This window comes from Protomyctophum parallelum, assembly GCF_964188405.1.
Source record: "Protomyctophum parallelum genome assembly, chromosome: 11".
NCBI classification, from domain to species: Eukaryota; Metazoa; Chordata; class Actinopteri; order Myctophiformes; family Myctophidae; genus Protomyctophum; species Protomyctophum parallelum.
The window spans coordinates 7,005,165-7,024,793 of record NC_139707.1 but is presented as its reverse complement, the minus strand read 5'-3'; the positions used below and the strand labels follow the sequence as shown (position 1 = coordinate 7,024,793).

The window sequence follows — 19,629 nt, the reverse complement described above, 5'->3', positions numbered from 1 at the left end:
ATATTCCAAAGTAGCAGATCGGCAAGCTCGAAACGTGTCGCTTTGTGTCGCACGTTTCGAGCTTGCGGAAGACGCGGATCTGCTACTTTGGATGCTTTTGCGTGGCGCTGTAGTGTGATGAAGAAGGGCCTTAACCCATTCTGACCGGGCACCCATTTTGGTGTCAGCATCATGTTATGCTTTAGCTATTGAAAAATAGCAGATCTACAAGCTCATATCGCGCCACCGAGTGGCGCGATACGAGCTTGTAGGTCTGCTATTTTTTTTAAATCGAAGAACGACTGACATTTTTATAGAATCTGATCTCAGGTCAGAATGGGTTCATCAGACCAGTGTGTGTCCGGCGGAAACCTCGTATGAATCTGATCTCAGGTCAGAATGGGTTGATCAGACCAGTGTGTGTCCGGCGGAAACCTCGTATGAATCTGATCTCAGGTCAGAATGGGTGAAATTACAAAAAGAACATGGAGATAGGAGGTTTCTGCCCGACAGCAACAATATACTACTGTACCGATACAGTAGTACTTCAAATGTTCCACATCAATATCTTAAGACGAGGGACATTATATGACATACTACTGTAATAGTACAGTCTTAGAGGGACATATAAAGTCCCTCATCATAACGTCTTACATTTCGTTTGTACAGAACTCGGTATGAAACAATAGCAGCAAGCCTTTCTTTACAGAGAGAGCTTCCTATTAACCCATTCTGACCCGAGATCAGATTCATACGAGGGTTTCCACTGGACACACACTGGTCTTGATGAACCCATTCTGACCTGAGATCAGATTCTAAAAAATGTCAGTCGTTCTTAGATTTTTCAAAAAATAGCAGACCTACAAGCTCGTATCGCGCCACTCGGTGGCGCGATATGAGCTTGTAGATCTGCTATTTTTCAATAGCTAAAGCATAACATGATGCTAACAACAAAATGGGTGCCCGTTCAGAATGGGTTAAGCTAATGCAGTAAAACCCTCAGTGGGAGTATCTCTCTCAGAGTACAAATGGTTCATTTGGTTCCATTTGTACACTCAAAGACCACGTTGACACAGGACTTCACAGTGTATCAGCTAAAAATACCTTACGTGCAAATGTGAGGAGAATGCACACTGGAAACTTGATCAATCGCCCATTTAAGGCGGATATGCAGACAGGACTCTGTTTATCGACTGACATTTTTACACAATGTACAACACCGTTGAAAGTGTCAAACAACCTGTTTTTAGGGAATTGGGGAATGATATATATATATATATATATATATATATATATATATAAAGTCATCAGATCATAATCGGATAGTCAGCTTTTATTTTCTGATTAGCTTGAGAAGTTATTTTTACGAGTCATTCATTAACCCTTTTTAATTAAATCTGTCCAACTTTATACTACTCTAAATATTTGATTGTTCTGTAATCTTTGCCAAAGTAAATGAATTTTGTTATGGATCTGTTTTTTTTAATTATTTTTGGAGCCCTCAGTGTCTTGGCCAGCAAGAAAACAAAAACATTTTGTGGGAGAACAATTAATCTGAATATTGGATATGCTATTGTGCATGAGGGGTCATCGCCCTGTTTACAATCCTCTTATGGCTATAGTCCAGTGGTTTTCACCCAGTGGTCCGGGGACCACCAGTGGTCCTTGAGGGGGTTCCAGGTGGTCCCCAGCTAAATGATGGAGAGTTGGTAACCAAATTGACGCTTATAGATAGATCTTTAACTCTTGAGAGCGTAAAATTAAACCAAATTTAGTTCCATTTGGTTTCATTCTATTTTTTTCAAAATGATGGTTAAAGTGGCTAAAAACTAAGGCGACAGAGATGCGTTCCAGCCCTAAATGGATGAAGTTATCTTAGTTTCTTACAGCACCGTAAGTGTAATCGCAGACATTTCTAGAATCTGATCTCAGGTCAGAATGGGTTAATCAGACCAGTGTGTGTGTGTCCAGTGGAAACCTCGTATGAATCTGATCTCAGGTCAGAATGGGTTAACTCATTATTCATGTCTCGTAATGAGATCTGATCACTGGGAGAGAGCGTGTAGTGCAGACTCCCTCTTCTTGCCCGTGGAGATGGTTATACAATGTGACCAAATTTGACTGAGGGACTGCCATTGGATTTTTTAAGAATTTTCGTTTTTTTTTTTCATGTCATGTGAAAGCAGGGAATCATAGCTTCAAATTGACATATTGGTTGTTCAGTTTGACAGACGAGTTTTGGAGATATGGCTTATAGAGTTAACCTGACGCTGCCAGATGGGGGCGGTATTGGGTAACCATGTTCCCCAACACAGCACTCATCTGGGATCTCTCAGGGAGTTGAGCTGACACAAATCCGTTCCGTACCGAACCAATCAGCGTGAGCTAAGACACGTCAATATGATTGGTTGTGTTTGCACGCCCACACGGTGATAGACAGACGGTCCCATCCAATCATCTACCAAGTATCTTGAAAAAAAGGAACAGCCCCGTCATCGAATTTGCTTCCGCGATCCCAGATCCCAATAAGCTGTGAAACAAATTTGTGTAGCAAGCTTCTTGGATCTGGCAGCGTCAGGTTATTATAGAGTAATGTCTTGCAGAAAACAGCGAGTTGAGAAAACAGGCTTGAAAAGGTTAAATATTTTGATCCGAGATCTGATGTAGTAGAGTAAGTAAAAGTAAACGAGCAAACAAAACAAGCTTAATCACGTAATACCTTAACTGACACCAGAAGCATGTATTTCATAACCTGTAGCGTCAACAAAAAAGTTGGAACTAGAACACGACGTGGCCCTCATCAACTGGCAGGTCTGAATAAATATAGATATGATTCCTGTTGTCAAGGTAACGCATTCCCCCCTCAGAGAGCTAAGGGTACCTGAACCGGCATGTGTGTTTTTGGGTCTACTCTTCAGTGCACCAGCCAAACTTCCTGATTTAACCCATTCTGACCTGAGATCAGATTCATACGAGGTTTCCGCCGGCCGGACACACACTAGTCTGATGAACCCATTCTGACCTGAGATCAGATTCTAAAAAATGTCAGTCGTTCTTCGATTTTTCAAAAAATAGCAGACCTACAAGCTCGTATCGCGCCACTCGGTGGCGCGATATGAGCTTGTAGATCTGCTATTTTTCAATAGCTAAAGCATAACATGATGCTGACACCAAAATGGGTGCCCGTTCAGAATGGGTTAAGAGCTTGGCACTGAAAGGATCCGCTTTATATACACATCATCATCATCGGATCATTCTGGACGGCTTCACCGCGCAGTGACTCGTGAATGTGAAAGGCATTATTGAAAAGCGGTTTGGTGCATTTATATTTCATACACTCTTACCAAATCGGAAAAACAACATCCAGGAGGAAAGCGAGCTTCGGCACTTATAATCTTTTAAGGCCAGCAGGGTGGCGGAAGCTCGGTTTGGTTTAAGTTGTCCCTTAGCAGCATGAAACACAGCTTTGATCTCCATCCTGTTGATAATCGATTGATGCAGAGAAGTGGAAGCTAGCCTTGAGCTAAACCGTACTATGTTACTATACCTCCATATACTCTGACTAAACCTCTTTCCTCTCTCTCTCTCCCTCATGAAGCTAACCGTACTATGTTACTATACCTCCATATACTCTGACTAAACCCCTTTCCTCTCTCTCTCCCTCATGAAGCTAACCGTACTATGTTACTATACCTCCATATACTCTGACTAAACCTCTTTCCTCTCTCTCTCTCCCTCATGAAGCTAACCGTACTATGTTACTATACCTCCATATACTCTGACTAAACCCCTTTCCTCTCTCTCTCTCCCTCATGAAGCTAACCGTACTATGTTACTATACCTCCATATACTCTGACTAAACCCCTTTCCTCTCTCTCTCTCCCTCATGAAGCTAACCGTACTATGTTACTATACCTCCATATACTCTGACTAAACCTCTTTCCTCTCTCTCTCCCTCATGAAGCTAACCGTACTATGTTACTATACCTCCATATACTCTGACTAAACCTCTTTCCTCTCTCTCTCTCTCCCTCATGAAGCTAACCGTACTATGTTACTATACCTCCATATACTCTGACTAAACCTCTTTCCTCTCTCTCTCTCTCCCTCATGAAGCTAACCGTACTATGTTACTATACCTCCATATACTCTGACTAAACCTCTTTCCTCTCTCTCTCTCCCTCATGAAGCTAACCGTACTATGTTACTATACCTCCATATACTCTGACTAAACCTCTTTCCTCTCTCTCTCTCTCCCTCATGAAGCTAACCGTACTATGTTACTATACCTCCATATACTCTGACTAAACCCCTTTCCTCTCTCTCTCCCTCATGAAGCTAACCGTACTATGTTACTATACCTCCATATACTCTGACTAAACCTCTTTCCTCTCTCTCTCTCCCTCATGAAGCTAACCGTACTATGTTACTATACCTCCATATACTCTGACTAAACCCCTTTCCTCTCTCTCTCCCTCATGAAGCTAACCGTACTATGTTACTATACCTCCATATACTCTGACTAAACCTCTTTCCTCTCTCTCTCTCCCTCATGAAGCTAACCGTACTATGTTACTATACCTCCATATACTCTGACTAAACCTCTTTCCTCTCTCTCCCTCATGAAAACAACACTAGCCTGTTGTGCAGGACACCACGCTAGCCCCTCAAGTCAGACGGCTCTGCTTGCCGCACACACACCAACATTTGAGTTTTGTTTGTTTCCTTTTTATCCGGCATCTAGGTCATGCCTTCATATGATACAGGCTCCCCCCCCAAAGGCAGAAGAAAACCTGGGGCAATGCATCCTGGGAAACTCCCGCGAAAGGGTTTGCGAGACACGCCGCAATGGAAACGGCAAGCCCCACGGGGGAGGGGGAAGGGGGGGGGGGGGATGGACGATGAGCTCACACAGCGGGAGCGGGGGGGAGAGACAGACCGAAATAGAGGGAGAGGGAAAGCGTAACAGAGAGAGAGAGAGAGAGAGACACGGAGAAAGAACGTGGAGAGAGACGGGCTTCGGGGGACGAGTACGGTAACGGAATGAGGTGTTGTTTAATCCATTCTGACCCGAGATCAGATTCATACGAGGTTTCCACTGGACACACACTGGTCTGATTAACCCATTCTGACCCGAGATCAGATTCTAAAAATGTCAGTCGTTCTTAGATTTTTTCAAAAATAGCAGACCTACAAGCTCGTAGCGCGCCACTCGGTGGCGCGCTACGAGCTTGTAGGTCTGCTATTTTTCAATAGCTAAAGCATAACATGATGCTGACACCAAAATGGGTTCCCGTTCAGAATGGGATAAAGCAAGGCAGGTGGTACTTGGACGTGAAGGAAGTGAAGGAGACATAAAATGACAATGACGGGGAGAATCAACCACTCAGTCAAAGCCCATATGGTCGAGTCCCTCTGGCCTAGTCTACGCCAGTGGTTTTCAACCCTTTTGATACCAGGGCCCACTATTTATTCAGCATTTGAGCCACGGAGCACCATTTGATGAGGTTTAGTCTCTCAGGCCCAAAATGAACGTTTTTTTTGGCCGGTTGACAACACAGACATACATACCCAGCCGATCGCAGTACTTGCCTTCACAATAAAAGCATGCAGCTTTCACAAGTTGGCCCATAAAGACAAGGAAAGGGATTAAGAATTCGGTGGCATTTCAACATTGCAAAAGAGCTATTATTTCCAAAATGTTAATTTGGATAATGGTAATTATATATATTATATTGTAAAAGTTGTCACTTTATTAATCCCAAAATTTGGAGTTCATTCCCAATAGCAGATTGTATTCCTATAGGCTGTGGCAATAATAATAATAATAATAATTAAAAATAATAATAAAAAAAGTTCATTTTTTTGGAACCGTAAACTTTAGTTCAAAATTCACCCATTCACACACACATCCATACACCGATGAAAACATGCAAGGCACCAACCTGCACATCGGGAGCAATTAGGGGTTCAGAGTCTTGCTCAAGGACACTTCAACACCGTTTCTCTGCTCTGCCACTTGGATGATTGAAAAAAAAAAGTCTTGTTTCAAGCGTCTCCAGATAAAAGGAGTTCTGGCCCGGTAAAGCCACTTCCCTAGTGGGCTTCTCCCCTCAGTTGAAGGGTAAAGCCCTGGCGGTCCAATCTAAGCCATCTGAAGGCCTTCCGTGGACCGACCCCCTGCGGCGCCCAAGGCTTTGATGAAGCTCCACTCCGCTGGGGGCTTTTTCCTCTTCCCCCGCCCTACTCCATATTCATAACCTCCCCCCAAAGACACACACACACACACACACACACACACACACACACACACAGTCTATATTGGAATGGAAAGAAAAGTAATCTCGCAACAGATACCGAAATTGCGTTCCCCAGGTGTTTAATATCCCACTTAATGAAGAATGATTTCCCCGGGTTAGGACGGCGGTTGACGCACCGCTCTGCTGAGCAACGCGGCAAAACAGCCCCCCCCCCCCCCCCCCCCTGCCCCGCCCCCTTCCCCCCCCCCCCCAACACCAACATTTTCTCTTCTCGCCCGGCGTGTAATCTCAAATCTGCCAATACCTGCGGCGGCGGCGAGGCCGCGTGGGGAGGGGATGTTTCACCGCTGATAACTTCATAAAGACCCTATTTCTATGAGAGAGAGAGGGAGGGGGGAGAGAGAGAGAGGGGGGGGGGGGGGGGGGGTGGAGCAAGCGAGCAAGGGTGTAGAGACGGAGATAAAAAAGTAACGAACAATGAAGACAGAAAGAGACAGACAGATGGAGAGAGCCAGCAAGAGGCAAAGAGGCAGAGAGAGAGAGAGAGAGAGTGTGAGAGAGAGAGAGAGCTCTGCGTGATAAGGCTGCTTAGAAATTCTCCCTAAGTGCATGGAAAACTCCCAAGCCAATTTCCTGCAGGCCAAAACGAGCAGACAACACACCAATAACCCAGAACTTGCTAGCCATTGGGCCTCGCTCTGATAACCCAGAACCTGCTAGCCAATGGGCCTCGCTCTGATAACCCAGAACCTGCTAGCCATTGGGCCTCGCTCTGATAACCCAGAACCTGCTAGCCAATGGGCCTCGCTCTGATAACCCAGAACCTGCTAGCCATTGGGCCTCGCTCTGATGATAACCCAGAACCTTTTAGCCATTGGGCCTCGCTCTGATAACCCAGAACCTGCTAGCCAATGGGCCTCGCTCTGATAACCCAGAACCTGCTAGCCAATGGGCCTCGCTCTGATAACCCAGAACCTGCTAGCCAATGGGCCTCGCTCTGATAACCCAGAACCTGTTAGCCATTGGGCCTCGCTCTGATAACCCAGAACCTGTTAGCCATTGGGCCTCGCTCTGATAACCCAGAACCTGCTAGCCAATGGGCCTCGCTCTGATAACCCAGAACCTGCTAGCCATTGGGCCTCGCTCTGATAACCCAGAACCTGCTAGCCAATGGGCCTCGCTCTGATAACCCAGAACCTTTTAGCTATTGGGCCTCGCTCTGATAACCCAGAACCTGCTAGCCATTGGGCCTCGCTCTGATGATAACCCAGAACCTGTTAGCCATTGGGCCTCGCTCTGATAACCCAGAACCTGCTAGCCAATGGGCCTCGCTCTGATAACCCAGAACCTGCTAGCCAATGGGCCTCGCTCTGATAACCCAGAACCTGCTAGCCATTGGGCCTCGCTCTGATAACCCAGAACCTGCTAGCCAATGGGCCTCGCTCTGATAACCCAGAACCTGCTAGCCAATGGGCCTCGCTCTGATAACCCAGAACCTGCTAGCCAATGGGCCTCGCTCTGATAACCCAGAACCTGTTAGCCATTGGGCCTCGCTCTGATAACCCAGAACCTGTTAGCCATTGGGCCTCGCTCTGATAACCCAGAACCTGCTAGCCAATGGGCCTCGCTCTGATAACCCAGAACCTGTTAGCCATTGGGCCTCGCTCTGATAACCCAGAACCTTTTAGCCATTGGGCCTCGCTCTGATAACCCAGAACCTGCTAGCCATTGGGCCTCGCTCTGATAACCCAGAACCTGCTAGCCATTGGGCCTCGCTCTGATAACCCAGAACCTGCTAGCCATTGGGCCTCGCTCTGATAACCCAGAACCTGCTAGCCATTGGGCCTCGCTCTGATAACCCAGAACCTGCTAGCCATTGGGCCTCGCTCTGATAACCCAGAACCTGCTAGCCATTGGGCCTCGCTCTGATAACCCAGAACCTGCTAGCCATTGGGCCTCGCTCTGATAACCCAGAACCTGCTAGCCATTGGGCCTCGCTCTGATAACCCAGAACCTGCTAGCCAACGGGCCTCGCTCTGATAACCCAGAACCTGCTAGCCAATGGGCCTTGCCGGGGAATCGTGCAGATATATAAGCGCTTATGTTTTCATCTGTGTTCTTCCTCCTCCTGCCCATGTGAGCAAAAGCACGAGTAACGCTGTTGGCAGAGCGTTCACTTCTTTCGCCCGAGCGGCATCATAAATTTTTCATGCCGGTATTGCATTGTAACTGTCCGCCTCAATTAGTCATTATACCCGTCTCTTTAAGCCAATATGATCTGTAATTTGAAGGCCTGTTTTCTGTTTGAATACCTTTGTCCTTGTCTCATTGTATTAACGATGCAATCTAAAAGCAGCCCAGCTAAGTCCAGCGCCAGGCCTTTTAGAGGTACAGTAATTGGTTCATGTATATACCTAATTAGAGCAGAGTTGGCCACACACTGAGGGCTTCTCATTACCACTTTTGGACTTTGCATTCTGTCCACTGAGAATAATGCTAACTTAGCTTAGCCCCACTTAGCTTATGAATGTTAAAGATGGAGTGCCACAATGTTTCTATTTTTCCAGTTTTTCATGCGTCTATGAGGTGACAGTAGGAGTCGTTTTTATGTGCAATGGTGTATTAACTTTGTATTTAGGGTTTCTTCCTGGAGGCTGAACCCTTGACAGTCAAACGGGCCAATGGAATATACAGTAATATAGTGACATCACACTATCAGCCCCTCCCCTAACCCCTCCCCCTTTATCATACTAACTACAGCTGTGGGTGCGGCTTCAGTTCAGGTGGATCAACACCCTTCACCACCCATCAGTCAAACCAGGCATACTTAATGAACTGGTGGGCGTGCCCACATAAAAGCATGATTTTAACAAATACTGTACAGTTTTTGGAAAAAAAGTTATTCCTCCTTGTATTATACTAATACCTGATGATCATGTTTTAGGGTGGAAAATAATTGTGGCACTCCATCTTTAACACTTCATAGTAGTGAAGATGTACAGTATGTAGCAGTAGCTAGTACATACTGTATGTGGCTTCACATACTACAGTACAGCTACATAAGGCCTGGTAACATGGCTCAATGAGCACTCAACGAGCACAACGAGCACAACTCACTCAACTCACACAACTCACACAACTCACTCAACTCACACAACTCACTCAACGAGCACAACTCACTCAACGAGCACTCAACGAGCACTCAACTCACACAACTCACTCAACTCACACAACTCACTCAACTCACACAACTCACTCAACGAGCACAACTCACTCAACGAGCACAACTCACTCAACGAGCACAACTCACTCAACGAGCACAACTCACTCAACGAGCACAACTCACTCAACGAGCACAACTCACTCAACGAGCACAACTCACTCAACGAGCACAACTCACTCAACGAGCACAACTCACTCAACTCACACAACTCACTCAACTCACACAACTCACTCAACGAGCACAACTCACTCAACGAGCACAACTCACTCAACGAGCACAACTCACTCAACGAGCACAACTCACTCAACGAGCACAACTCACTCAACGAGCACAACTCACTCAACGAGCACAACTCACTCAACGAGCACAACTCACTCAACGAGCACAACTCACTCAACTCACACAACTCACTCAACGAGCACAACTCACTCAACGAGCACAACTCACTCAACGAGCACAACTCACTCAACTCACAACTCACTCAACGAGCACAACTCACTCAACGAGCACAACTCACTCAACGAGCACAACTCACTCAACGAGCACAATTAGTTTTCATACTTTGTCTACTATGTGAAGCACTTTCGGTTGTGTAAATGTGCTACATAAATAAAGGCTGATTGATTGGCAATAAAGCAGCTTGTAATGGATTCCCCCTTTAAGTCCCCTTAGCTTAGCCCCACTTAACATATATATGTGTGCTAATACTTTGCACTAGCTAACAGCAATTAGCCATCACTGGTACTAAGCATTATGTTATTAGCTGGTAAGGTAGCTCGATGAGGATCGATGCAACATAAAGAAGCTTCGTAACGTACTGTATATAGTGTAGATAAGCCCTCTGGTATCAGAACAAGGTCATTGTTTTGAATCAGGACACTTAAAGGTTTTATGACATTCATTTTCATTTATTTTTCTTTTTTCTTTTAGGTTTTATGACCTCAATTACACCCAAAAAACCTGAACTTTGAACATTCAGTGGATTTTCTGTGGTCTGAAGTTTTCTTTGGGGTTTTTTGGGCCTTTTGAGCTACAATGAAAACAGGCAACACAGTGAAACAGTGACATCTGCTGGCAAATCCCATTGACATATATGGGATTTGCAGTAAGTGATGTCACTTACTGCCGGCAAATCAGAGCACCTGTTTGAGCCAGAAAACCCCAGATCACAGAAAATCTACTGAATGTTAAAAGTTCATATTTTTTGGGTGCAATTGAGATTAGAAAACCTAAAAAAAACAAGAACAATTCCAAAACATTTTTTTGAATGTCACAATCCCTTTAACCTCCAACAGCTCCCCTAACAGCACCCCATCTGAGCAGGACACTTAACCTCCAACAGCTCCCCTAACAGCACTACCTCGAGCGCTTCATGCCCACCACCTGAGCAGCCATCAGCTGGGTGAAGCTAAAACGGAAATCCCCCCCCACCCCCACCCCACCACAGGGTTAATACAAAAGGTCTACCTGGCTTCCACCAGGACCTCCTCTCCGTTTCCCCAATGCAGCTCTTGGCTTAGCCCTCCTCCTCCTCTCGGCTTGTGTTACCTTCAGATTACACTTGAACCGGGGCTGTTGCTGCCAAATTGGACAGCAGCAGGAAACAGGAGTGTGGCGAGAATGTGCATGGGCCATGGGGCCTTTAGTTTGAATGCGGCGAAATGGGCCAAAACGGGGAAAGTTTCATGAAAAACGAGCTACTGTGTTTTCCGGTAACCCAGAGGCTTAGTTTGGAGGTGTACCTTTCTCCTCCCATGTGGCTTTAAGTAAGGAAGGAACAAAACAGAGCAAACAATTAAAATAAATAAATAAACAGCCGTGTGTCTGCTGAATTAACGCTGCTGAATAATTGGAGGGGCCACATTGGAGCCATTACCCACAATTCAGTTCTACACAGCTCTAGGGTATAGGGTTTCTTTCTATTCATATATAACGACAAAATAACTAGCCCGTGTTCTGCGATGTCCTCCCTGGCATCGGTAACGAGGAGCATCGCTCCTGCCACCCCGTTCCCCTGGCGCCACGCGTGTTCTGCGATGTCCTGCCTCATGGCACGGCTGGCATCGGTAACGAGGAGCATCGCTCTACCACACGTGTTCTCGCCGATTGTGGCGTGGACGTGACAGCGCTGCAGTGCGGTGGCAACAACTCATCATCCTGCCAACGCAGTCCCATGTGGGACAACACAGAGCAGCGTTTCTGACGAATAGAATAACCACGAGGAAACCAGATATAGTTAAGGGAGGGGAGGGGGGTATAATTGGAGAAATTACTGCTTAAAGGTTATTTATTTCACTTAAAAAAAAAAAACTTTTGATAATTTCATCATCTACTCTAGTCTTATGTGAACACCCCAGACCGTTTTTAACTTACTTGATTCAGTAATTAGACATTTGGTATTCATTGTAGCTTCCCCGTCCCCTTCCTACAGTATACAAACCCATTATAACTTCAAACTCTAATCTAAGACATGTTTTTTCATTTACTGTTTTCATTTATTTTCAATAATTGTCTTGGAAAATAACCTCCTCCAGGAAGAGGCCAGAGGAGACAAAAACATCAGAAGGAACGGGGGAAAGGGACGGGGAAGCTAGGAAAACGCGCTGGTGTTTGATTGCAAGACACGATTCATGTTGACAATGTTTTACCCCCGTTGTGCCATTACTATCAATGCATTGCTGTACCGTCTGAAATGTATTAAAAGAAAAGTAAAAAAAACATCAATAATTTGCCAGCCCTGAAAAATCTATGAGAAAATAATAAAAAATCAATAGTGAAAATAGCAGATCTTCAAGAGCACAACACTTCACAAAGCTTGTAGATCTGTTATTTGAAATGGGGTTGAAAATGTACCTTTTTTCCCTGCTAGAAATGTAGTGCAGTCAAGAGTCCACGATTTGGCTTTGAAATGTATAGTGGAGTGAGGGATGCACACCAGGACCAATAACGTATTTCAATTATATCTGGAGCCGCAAAATAATGTTTGCTTTAATAAAGCAAACTTTTATTATTTGGGATTTTTCTGGTCTTTCAATATTTAATTTTATTGTTTGCCAATTTTCTCAAAGCATATCAAGTATACTGTACCAGTAACTTAGCCAGCAGCATTGGTGGTGAAAGAATAACTTTATGCCTCCTACAAATTCAATAATAAATTATGATTAAATAGCCGATCTACAAGCCGAGCTACAAGCCCAAAACGCGTCGCAGCACGACGCATTTTGAGCTTGGCTATTTTCGCAACGACATTAATATGCAATCTTGCAATGTGGCCCTGTGGAGTGAGTGTGGAGATATAGTGACTCTATCCATTGTCAAAGTTGCCCATCCCTGCCGTGGAGTGAACCCAAAACCCAAGCAAAGTACAGATACTCAAAACATGTACTCCTCAAGGATACACAGTCAGCACTCAAGTATTTGTCTCCATTTAACGGTTGTGCCCCTAATTGGGAACAATTTCTTCAGGGATTTGTTCTCTTAGGAGGAGCTCTCTGCTTCCTTTTGGGTGTTTTTTGTGTACCGCACCGAGTCGAGTGCATCCATCGCTATGTTTAAGAGACATTGCAGCTTTGATGTCAAGCAATAGCCGAAGGTGAGAGAGGCACAGATCAAAGCCACGATGTTATTTACCACAGCAAATTACTTGTTAAGTGTTTTATTGCTTTTATACAATACCATTATACATAGCTCACACACACACGCAATTGCTAATCATTTCCTAGCCCAACACATACTGTAGCTCTCGGCCATTTTGCTTGATCATAACCCGACTGTTGTGTAATGTCGTCTCTGCCGGGTGGAAACCACACGTATAATGTCCAACTGTTACTGTCCATGGATTTGAATTGAAGGTAGCAATTCCACAAGCTCGAGGAGAAAGACCGACCGAAGAAAGAAAAATAGCTATGAGCTTGTAGAGCTTGTTATTGTCGGTGAATATATGTAACCTTTTCTAAAAGGTACTAATGGTGCCAACTACGTACATGTTCGTAGAGAAGCATATGCCGGAGAAGCCTCCGTCCCAACCAGCTATGGGATTTTTAAATCCAGCTCCATTGAGCCTCCGTTATAACAGGACTTTCAAAGCGCTGCGTCTCTAAACCTTCGAGCGCCGTCGATGGTGAGCCGCTGCGCATCCCGACGATGGTAAATCATTTGTGAGTTTGTGTCGCATCGCTGAGCACATGTAACTGTTTGTAATGATAGCTAAGGTGTATGAGCCACGGCCAACGATGACTGTGCTCAAACATCGCTGAGCACATGTAACTGTTTGTAATGATAGCTAAGGTGTATGAGCCACGGCTAACGATGACTGTGCTCAAACATCGCTGAGCACATGTAACCGTTTGTAATGATAGCTAAGGTGTATGAGCCACGGCCAACGATGACTGTGCTCAAACATCGCTGAGCACATGTAACCGTTTGTAATGACAGCTAAGGTGTATGAGCCACGGCTAACGATGACTGTGCTCAAACATCGCTGAGCACATGTAACCGTTTGTAATGACAGCTAAGGTGTATGAGCCACGGCTAACGATGACTGTGCTCAAACATCGCTGAGCACATGTAACCGTTTGTAATGACAGCTAAGGTGTATGAGCCACGGCTAACGATGACTGTGCTCAAACATCGCTGAGCACATGTAACTGTTTGTAATGATAGCTAAGGTGTATGAGCCACGGCTAACGATGACTGTGCTCAAAACAACAGCCCCCACCTCACTGAATAACCCGGAAATGAAACAAAGGGGGGCGTAGAGTGAGAGCGGACGCATACGCATACGTTACGTGTGCTTATGCGACAACCTAGCGGCAGTAATAAAGTTAAGCATTATACCCAACTATGGCTTCAACGCACATCTGGCTTTAATATCGTCTCTGTCGGGTGGAAACCTCACATGTCCCAAACTGTTACTTTTCGGGATTCAAATTCAAAAGCTTCAAAAGGTAGCAGATCTACAGATCTACAACCTCGGAACGCCGTTTAGATCTGCTACTTTCGATGCTTTCGTATGACGTTGTAGTGTGAGGGCGTTAATTTTTTACAAAAAAGCAGTTTGAAAGTTAGAACACTTAGAGAAGAGGATTCTGCCGAGAGCAGCAACGATATAAATAGCGATGTTAGTTTAAGCAGAGTTTAAACTTTATTCAGCTGGAGTCACCTTTCGAAAGCAGCTCAGTTAAACAACTAAACTATGAATCACAACACAGAGGAATGATTAATGTTACCGGTAACACTATGAGATGACAGCAGGCCTTCCCTTGGAAGCCCACATACGAAATGTAAAACACCAAAAAAAGAAACTACAGTTCCAGACTTCCTAAAATGCCAGCTTTAATGATGTGTTTGTCGTATTTGAACAGCTCTGACCTCTCGCTCGCGTCGTGTTCAGACTGGAGCTCATTTATTTGCACAGCTCCTTGGAAGCGGCAACGTTTTTTTTCCACCCTTCAATTCATATCCCACGATTTTGCAACCCATTCCCTCTGCCAACCTGTGGAGAGCAACGGACTGACCTCATGCTTTTTTCTATGTATGAGGAGTCCAAGCTGCTTCTTTTCACCTGACAGGGGCGAATTTCCCTGGCAGGACGTAGCGTGTGGAAGGAACACGTTATTCCGAACAGTTCCTTTCCCCATCAGGCGCACCGGCGGGAATCGAACCCAGGACATTTAAGCTGTGAGGCGACAGCACTACCGACTGTGCCACCGTGCCCTGGAAGCTGCAACTTTGATGTCCTACCAAGTTTGGAGAAGCCGGATTATCCTGCGCGAGAGATCAAATTGTACCAAATTGTACTTCCACATTGGAGCTTTGACCCATTAAAACCAGGAACACACCGGTGTCATTTTTCGATAGCAACATGTTCAGAAAACTTTTAGGATTTAGAACAGTGGTTCTCAAATATAGCAGATCTACACGCTATTTTTGAACATTTTGCTTTATGATTTAAAAAACATCTTCTCATCTGGGAAAGTCAGGGACGGCTTTCAGATGGAGGTTCGTTTCCGCGGCAAAACATTCAAAGAAAACGAAATATCGCATACGGCATATCCTCCGTTTCTGGTGCTGAGCCAACGTGCCAAAAACACAAGAGAGAGGCTCGTACAGTAACTCACTTTTACACGGACAAATACATATTCATTTTGGGGTGCTTGGCATGAAAAAGGCTGCCATTAAACCTACTCCACCATCGAGATTGGGTCAAATAAAATTACTTTTATTCATTAAAACGAGTTCCGCATTGGGGCTTTAAGTGTCCCTGAATGTCAGGCAGAGCCATGAAAGCCTTTATGATGCTGTATTTCTCCTTCGTTTGATGGAACAGGCAGAACAGGCAGCACCGTGAAGAACTATAGTCCAGTTATTTTGTTTAAAGTGGGAAATGTGGTGTGTGTGTGTGTATATATATATAAATATAGGTTTTTTTTATTGGCGTAAAATATTGTCTATATACATACATACATTAATCCACTTGCTGACCGGCTGTCGGTATTGCGCAATTTATTTTATAGGGTGATTATGTGACCATACCAGTAACAACCTATAACATGTATATAACTATATATTATGCATACAGTATGCTTTATGTAGCATGTGTCATGTCAAACTAGGGGGTTTTCATGATTCTGAATCCATTCCAACCATTAGTTTTGTACACTTGCCCAAATGTGCCCAAAATGTGCTGCCATCATCAATTTTGTGATGACAGCGCTGCAGTGTTTTTCTGGTGCAAAATGGATTCAGAATCATGAAAACCCAGGACTACAGGCTCCCCACCCCAGAGATAGCCTGGTTAATAAACCAGACTAATATCGCACGGATCCGCGGGATATTAGTCTGGGGAGGCTCAGCTTGGATTTCATTTCCAGGGAAACATTTTCTCTTTGACGCAATTGGTCAGAGCTACTGTCAGTCAAAGGTCTCAAGCATTGAACGTCACTGTACCAAACCCCGCCCATATTGCATACCGTGTCCCTATTGGGCGCCCACGTTCTCGTGTGTAGAAAATGGGCGTACAATTGAGCCTCTCCAGACCGAAATCCGCCGGTAGGCAATTTTTTTTTGCCAACGGCTGATTCGGTCTGGTTTATTAACCAGGCTACCCCAGAGACACAATGTGAGGCAGACACTGTCCATGGCAGGGACGTTAACTCCACGCAGGCCTCTGCCAAACTGTCAATTAATAATTAAAAATCACACCAGTGTGAACCAAGTGGTGCAACTCCCGTATATTGGTTCTCTGTATCGTTCCAATTTGTATCATTCCAATTTCTTCTCTGTATCGTTCCAATTTCTTCTCTGTATCGTTTGCGTCCAGCAGGTGGCAGCCATGGCACATACTTCTCTCGTTCCAATTTCACGCATGCGCACACCACTCGTGCTCACACAGGTACACACATCACAAACAGGTACACAAGCACACGGACATTGCATGCTGGATGTAGAAGTGGTTGCACCACTTCAAAAAAGGAGAGCACAGACTCTCAATACTCATCGTGGACACACACACACACACACACACACACACACACACACACACACACACACACACACACACACACACACACACACACACACACACACACACAAGAATACTCAATGTGAAAACTTGCCACTCAAGTTTTTCTTTCACTTTTCTTCCGATGCAGTCAGGATTAAATAGAGTGACGTCATGTCATGGCCGCCGCGATCGTGTGTTTTCCGCGAGACTTTGTTGTCGGACATCCAGGAATGGGAAAGTTTCATCGTTAAATCGTCGCTGTCGGGTGGAAACCTCGTATATGTCCATAAAACTGCTAGGATTCAGGATTAAAAGAAAGAAAAAGAAAGAAAAAGTAGCAGATCTACAAGCTCGAAACACGCCACTAGGCGACATACTTGTACTGTAGATCTGCGACTTTTGACGCTTTTGTGTCACACTGCAGTATCATGATCAAGTAGGGCGTTAATTCCCCCCCCCCCCCCACCCCCCAAAAAAACCCACAAAAGGTTAGAATACGGAGATAAGGGGTTTCTACGCGACGGCAACAACATACTGAAAGGCACAGCACGCCACTAGCACGCCACTGCCAGAGGAATAAACCCAGAATGTGTTGAAGTTGAACGGTAGAGAAGGCTGGAATGCTCCCTATTGTAAGAGGGCCGTCTTGCGTAACCTGCCTGTACTCTGTTTGCTCTGGGATTAAAATGACTGTGCATTGTGAGGGCGGTTTTGTCAGGAATACAATGCAGTAGAGTATGAGTAACACCGGCAAAGTGTCAAACAAGTGTTGTGCCGACACCCCGACGAGTTTTGTTCACAAGACAGATTGCATTAGTCAAAGAAAAGAAACGAGAGAAAGAAAGTGAACAAGAAAGAAAACATCTGAATCACTGCAGGTGACTCAGCTGACTCAACTTCCATTGCTCTCCCTCTCTCTCTCCCTCTCTCTCCTCCATCGTATGACGACGTCCCGCACCAAACATAAGCAATCTACAAGCTCGCACAACATGTTGCATCGCAGAACATGTTTTCCCATTATAGCCCGCAGACCTCCATTCGAAAATATACGCCAAGGACCCCCATAAGAGAAGGTTTTTACGGCTCTAGCAGTGATTTTACGGCTCTAGTAGGCATTCTCAACCATTTTCATTTCAAGGACCCCCAGTTTGACATGCATTAGGCTAAGTCCCCCATTTAACCCATTCTGAACGGGCACCCATTTTGGTGTTGGCATCATGTTGTGCTTTAGCTATTGAAAAATAGCCGATCTACAAGCTCATATCGCGCCACCGAGTGGCGCGATACGAGCTTGTAGGTCTGCTATTTTTGAAAAACCGAAGAACCACTGACATAGAAACATAGCTTTTTCAGAAAACTGTCAGGATGTAGAAGACATTTTTAGAATCTGATCTCAGGTCAGAATGGGTTAAGGATGTTTCCATCTCTGAGATCCCAACACTCTGAGAGTGTACAAATGGTTCAGAGTTACAGACCCATAAGGGTCCCCGGGACCCCACTCTGGGAACCACTGGTGTACGGTACGACTACAGTAAGTTTGAATCGCCTGCCTTTACCCCTGCTTGAAGGCTGTGTGTTATCCTCTGTGGAACCGCCTGTCGCCCGCCCAGACAAAGGCTGCTTACATCTTAGTGCAGCATCAGCTCGTTGGGGAGGAGACCCGAGCCAGGCGCTGAGGGCTTCAGCCTAAAAGGTTATCCCTAGACCCACTGGCTGGCTGGCTGGCTACAGAACACCACAGTGTTGATTTCCTCTACTAATACTGTCTATGACCAAAAAAGAAAGTTCGTCGACTACCTTTTTTCACTGACGAAAACTAAATGGAAACTAAATGAAAACTAAACTATGATGACTAATACTAATAATGTGTTATTCATAGTCTGGATTCTCGCTGGTGAGGTGACCACCAAACAACATGACGTCACGGTGAAGAGCAAACCACCGCCACCGCCAAAGCCCTTCTCTCCGTTTTACTCACCCCCCCACTCAACGTCATTTCAGCTCCGGTGGTCACGGAGCGGTGGTCACCTCACAGACCATGAATGAGCCTTTAGACTAAATATATTGACAATGTCGTCAACAAATGCAAACTAGACTAAAATGTTAGGAAGGGAGTAGTGGGCAAGAGATCCAGTCATTTTACACTTGCTGAAAATAGCCGATCTATAAGCAGCAGGTGCCGAAATACATTTTAGTCGACTAAATCAACTGTAGATTTAGACGACTAAAATCGTATGATATTTAGTCGACTAAAACTAGACTAACACGACATTGCATGACTGCAATATATATATATATATATATATATATATATATATAGTTTACAATCATTAAAATCGTAATAATGATTTCAATGAGTTAGTGCAGCATCACAATCACTTTAAGAACAATTATCCATTTATTATGTTGGCTAGCAGATCTACAAGCTCGCAGCGTGGCACGAAGTGACAAGCTGCGAGCTTGTTAGATAGCTTGTAATAGCTTGTGCATGTGCTACATTTTGGAGTGATTTCCTGGGTGTCGCTGGCTGGCACACAACATTTTCAGACCGGGTCCACCTGCCAAAGAAAATGATTTAGAACCACTGCAAGGACCACAAGCAGGGATATCAGTTTCTAAGCCGTGTTTCTGTAGACTGTATCCATCTCTCTCTCTCTCTCACT

At 45.0% G+C, this 19,629-nt stretch overlaps 1 protein-coding gene across 1 annotated transcript in view; it reads right to left on the bottom strand.

Annotated features, from left to right (window-relative positions):
- LOC310866494 (mannosyl-oligosaccharide 1,2-alpha-mannosidase IB-like) overlaps positions 1-19,629 on the bottom strand; it is a gene marked incomplete at its 3' end in the record, with an annotated part of 131,764 nt that overhangs the window by 6,506 nt on the left and 105,629 nt on the right. Inside the window, exons 6-7 of the mRNA XM_083776126.1 lie at positions 11,551-11,661; positions 10,930-11,040 (exon numbers count right to left, since the gene is read on the bottom strand). Of these exons, the coding sequence (XP_083632252.1) occupies positions 10,930-11,040; positions 11,551-11,661 (222 nt within the window). The remainder of the gene's footprint in view (positions 1-10,929; positions 11,041-11,550; positions 11,662-19,629) is intronic.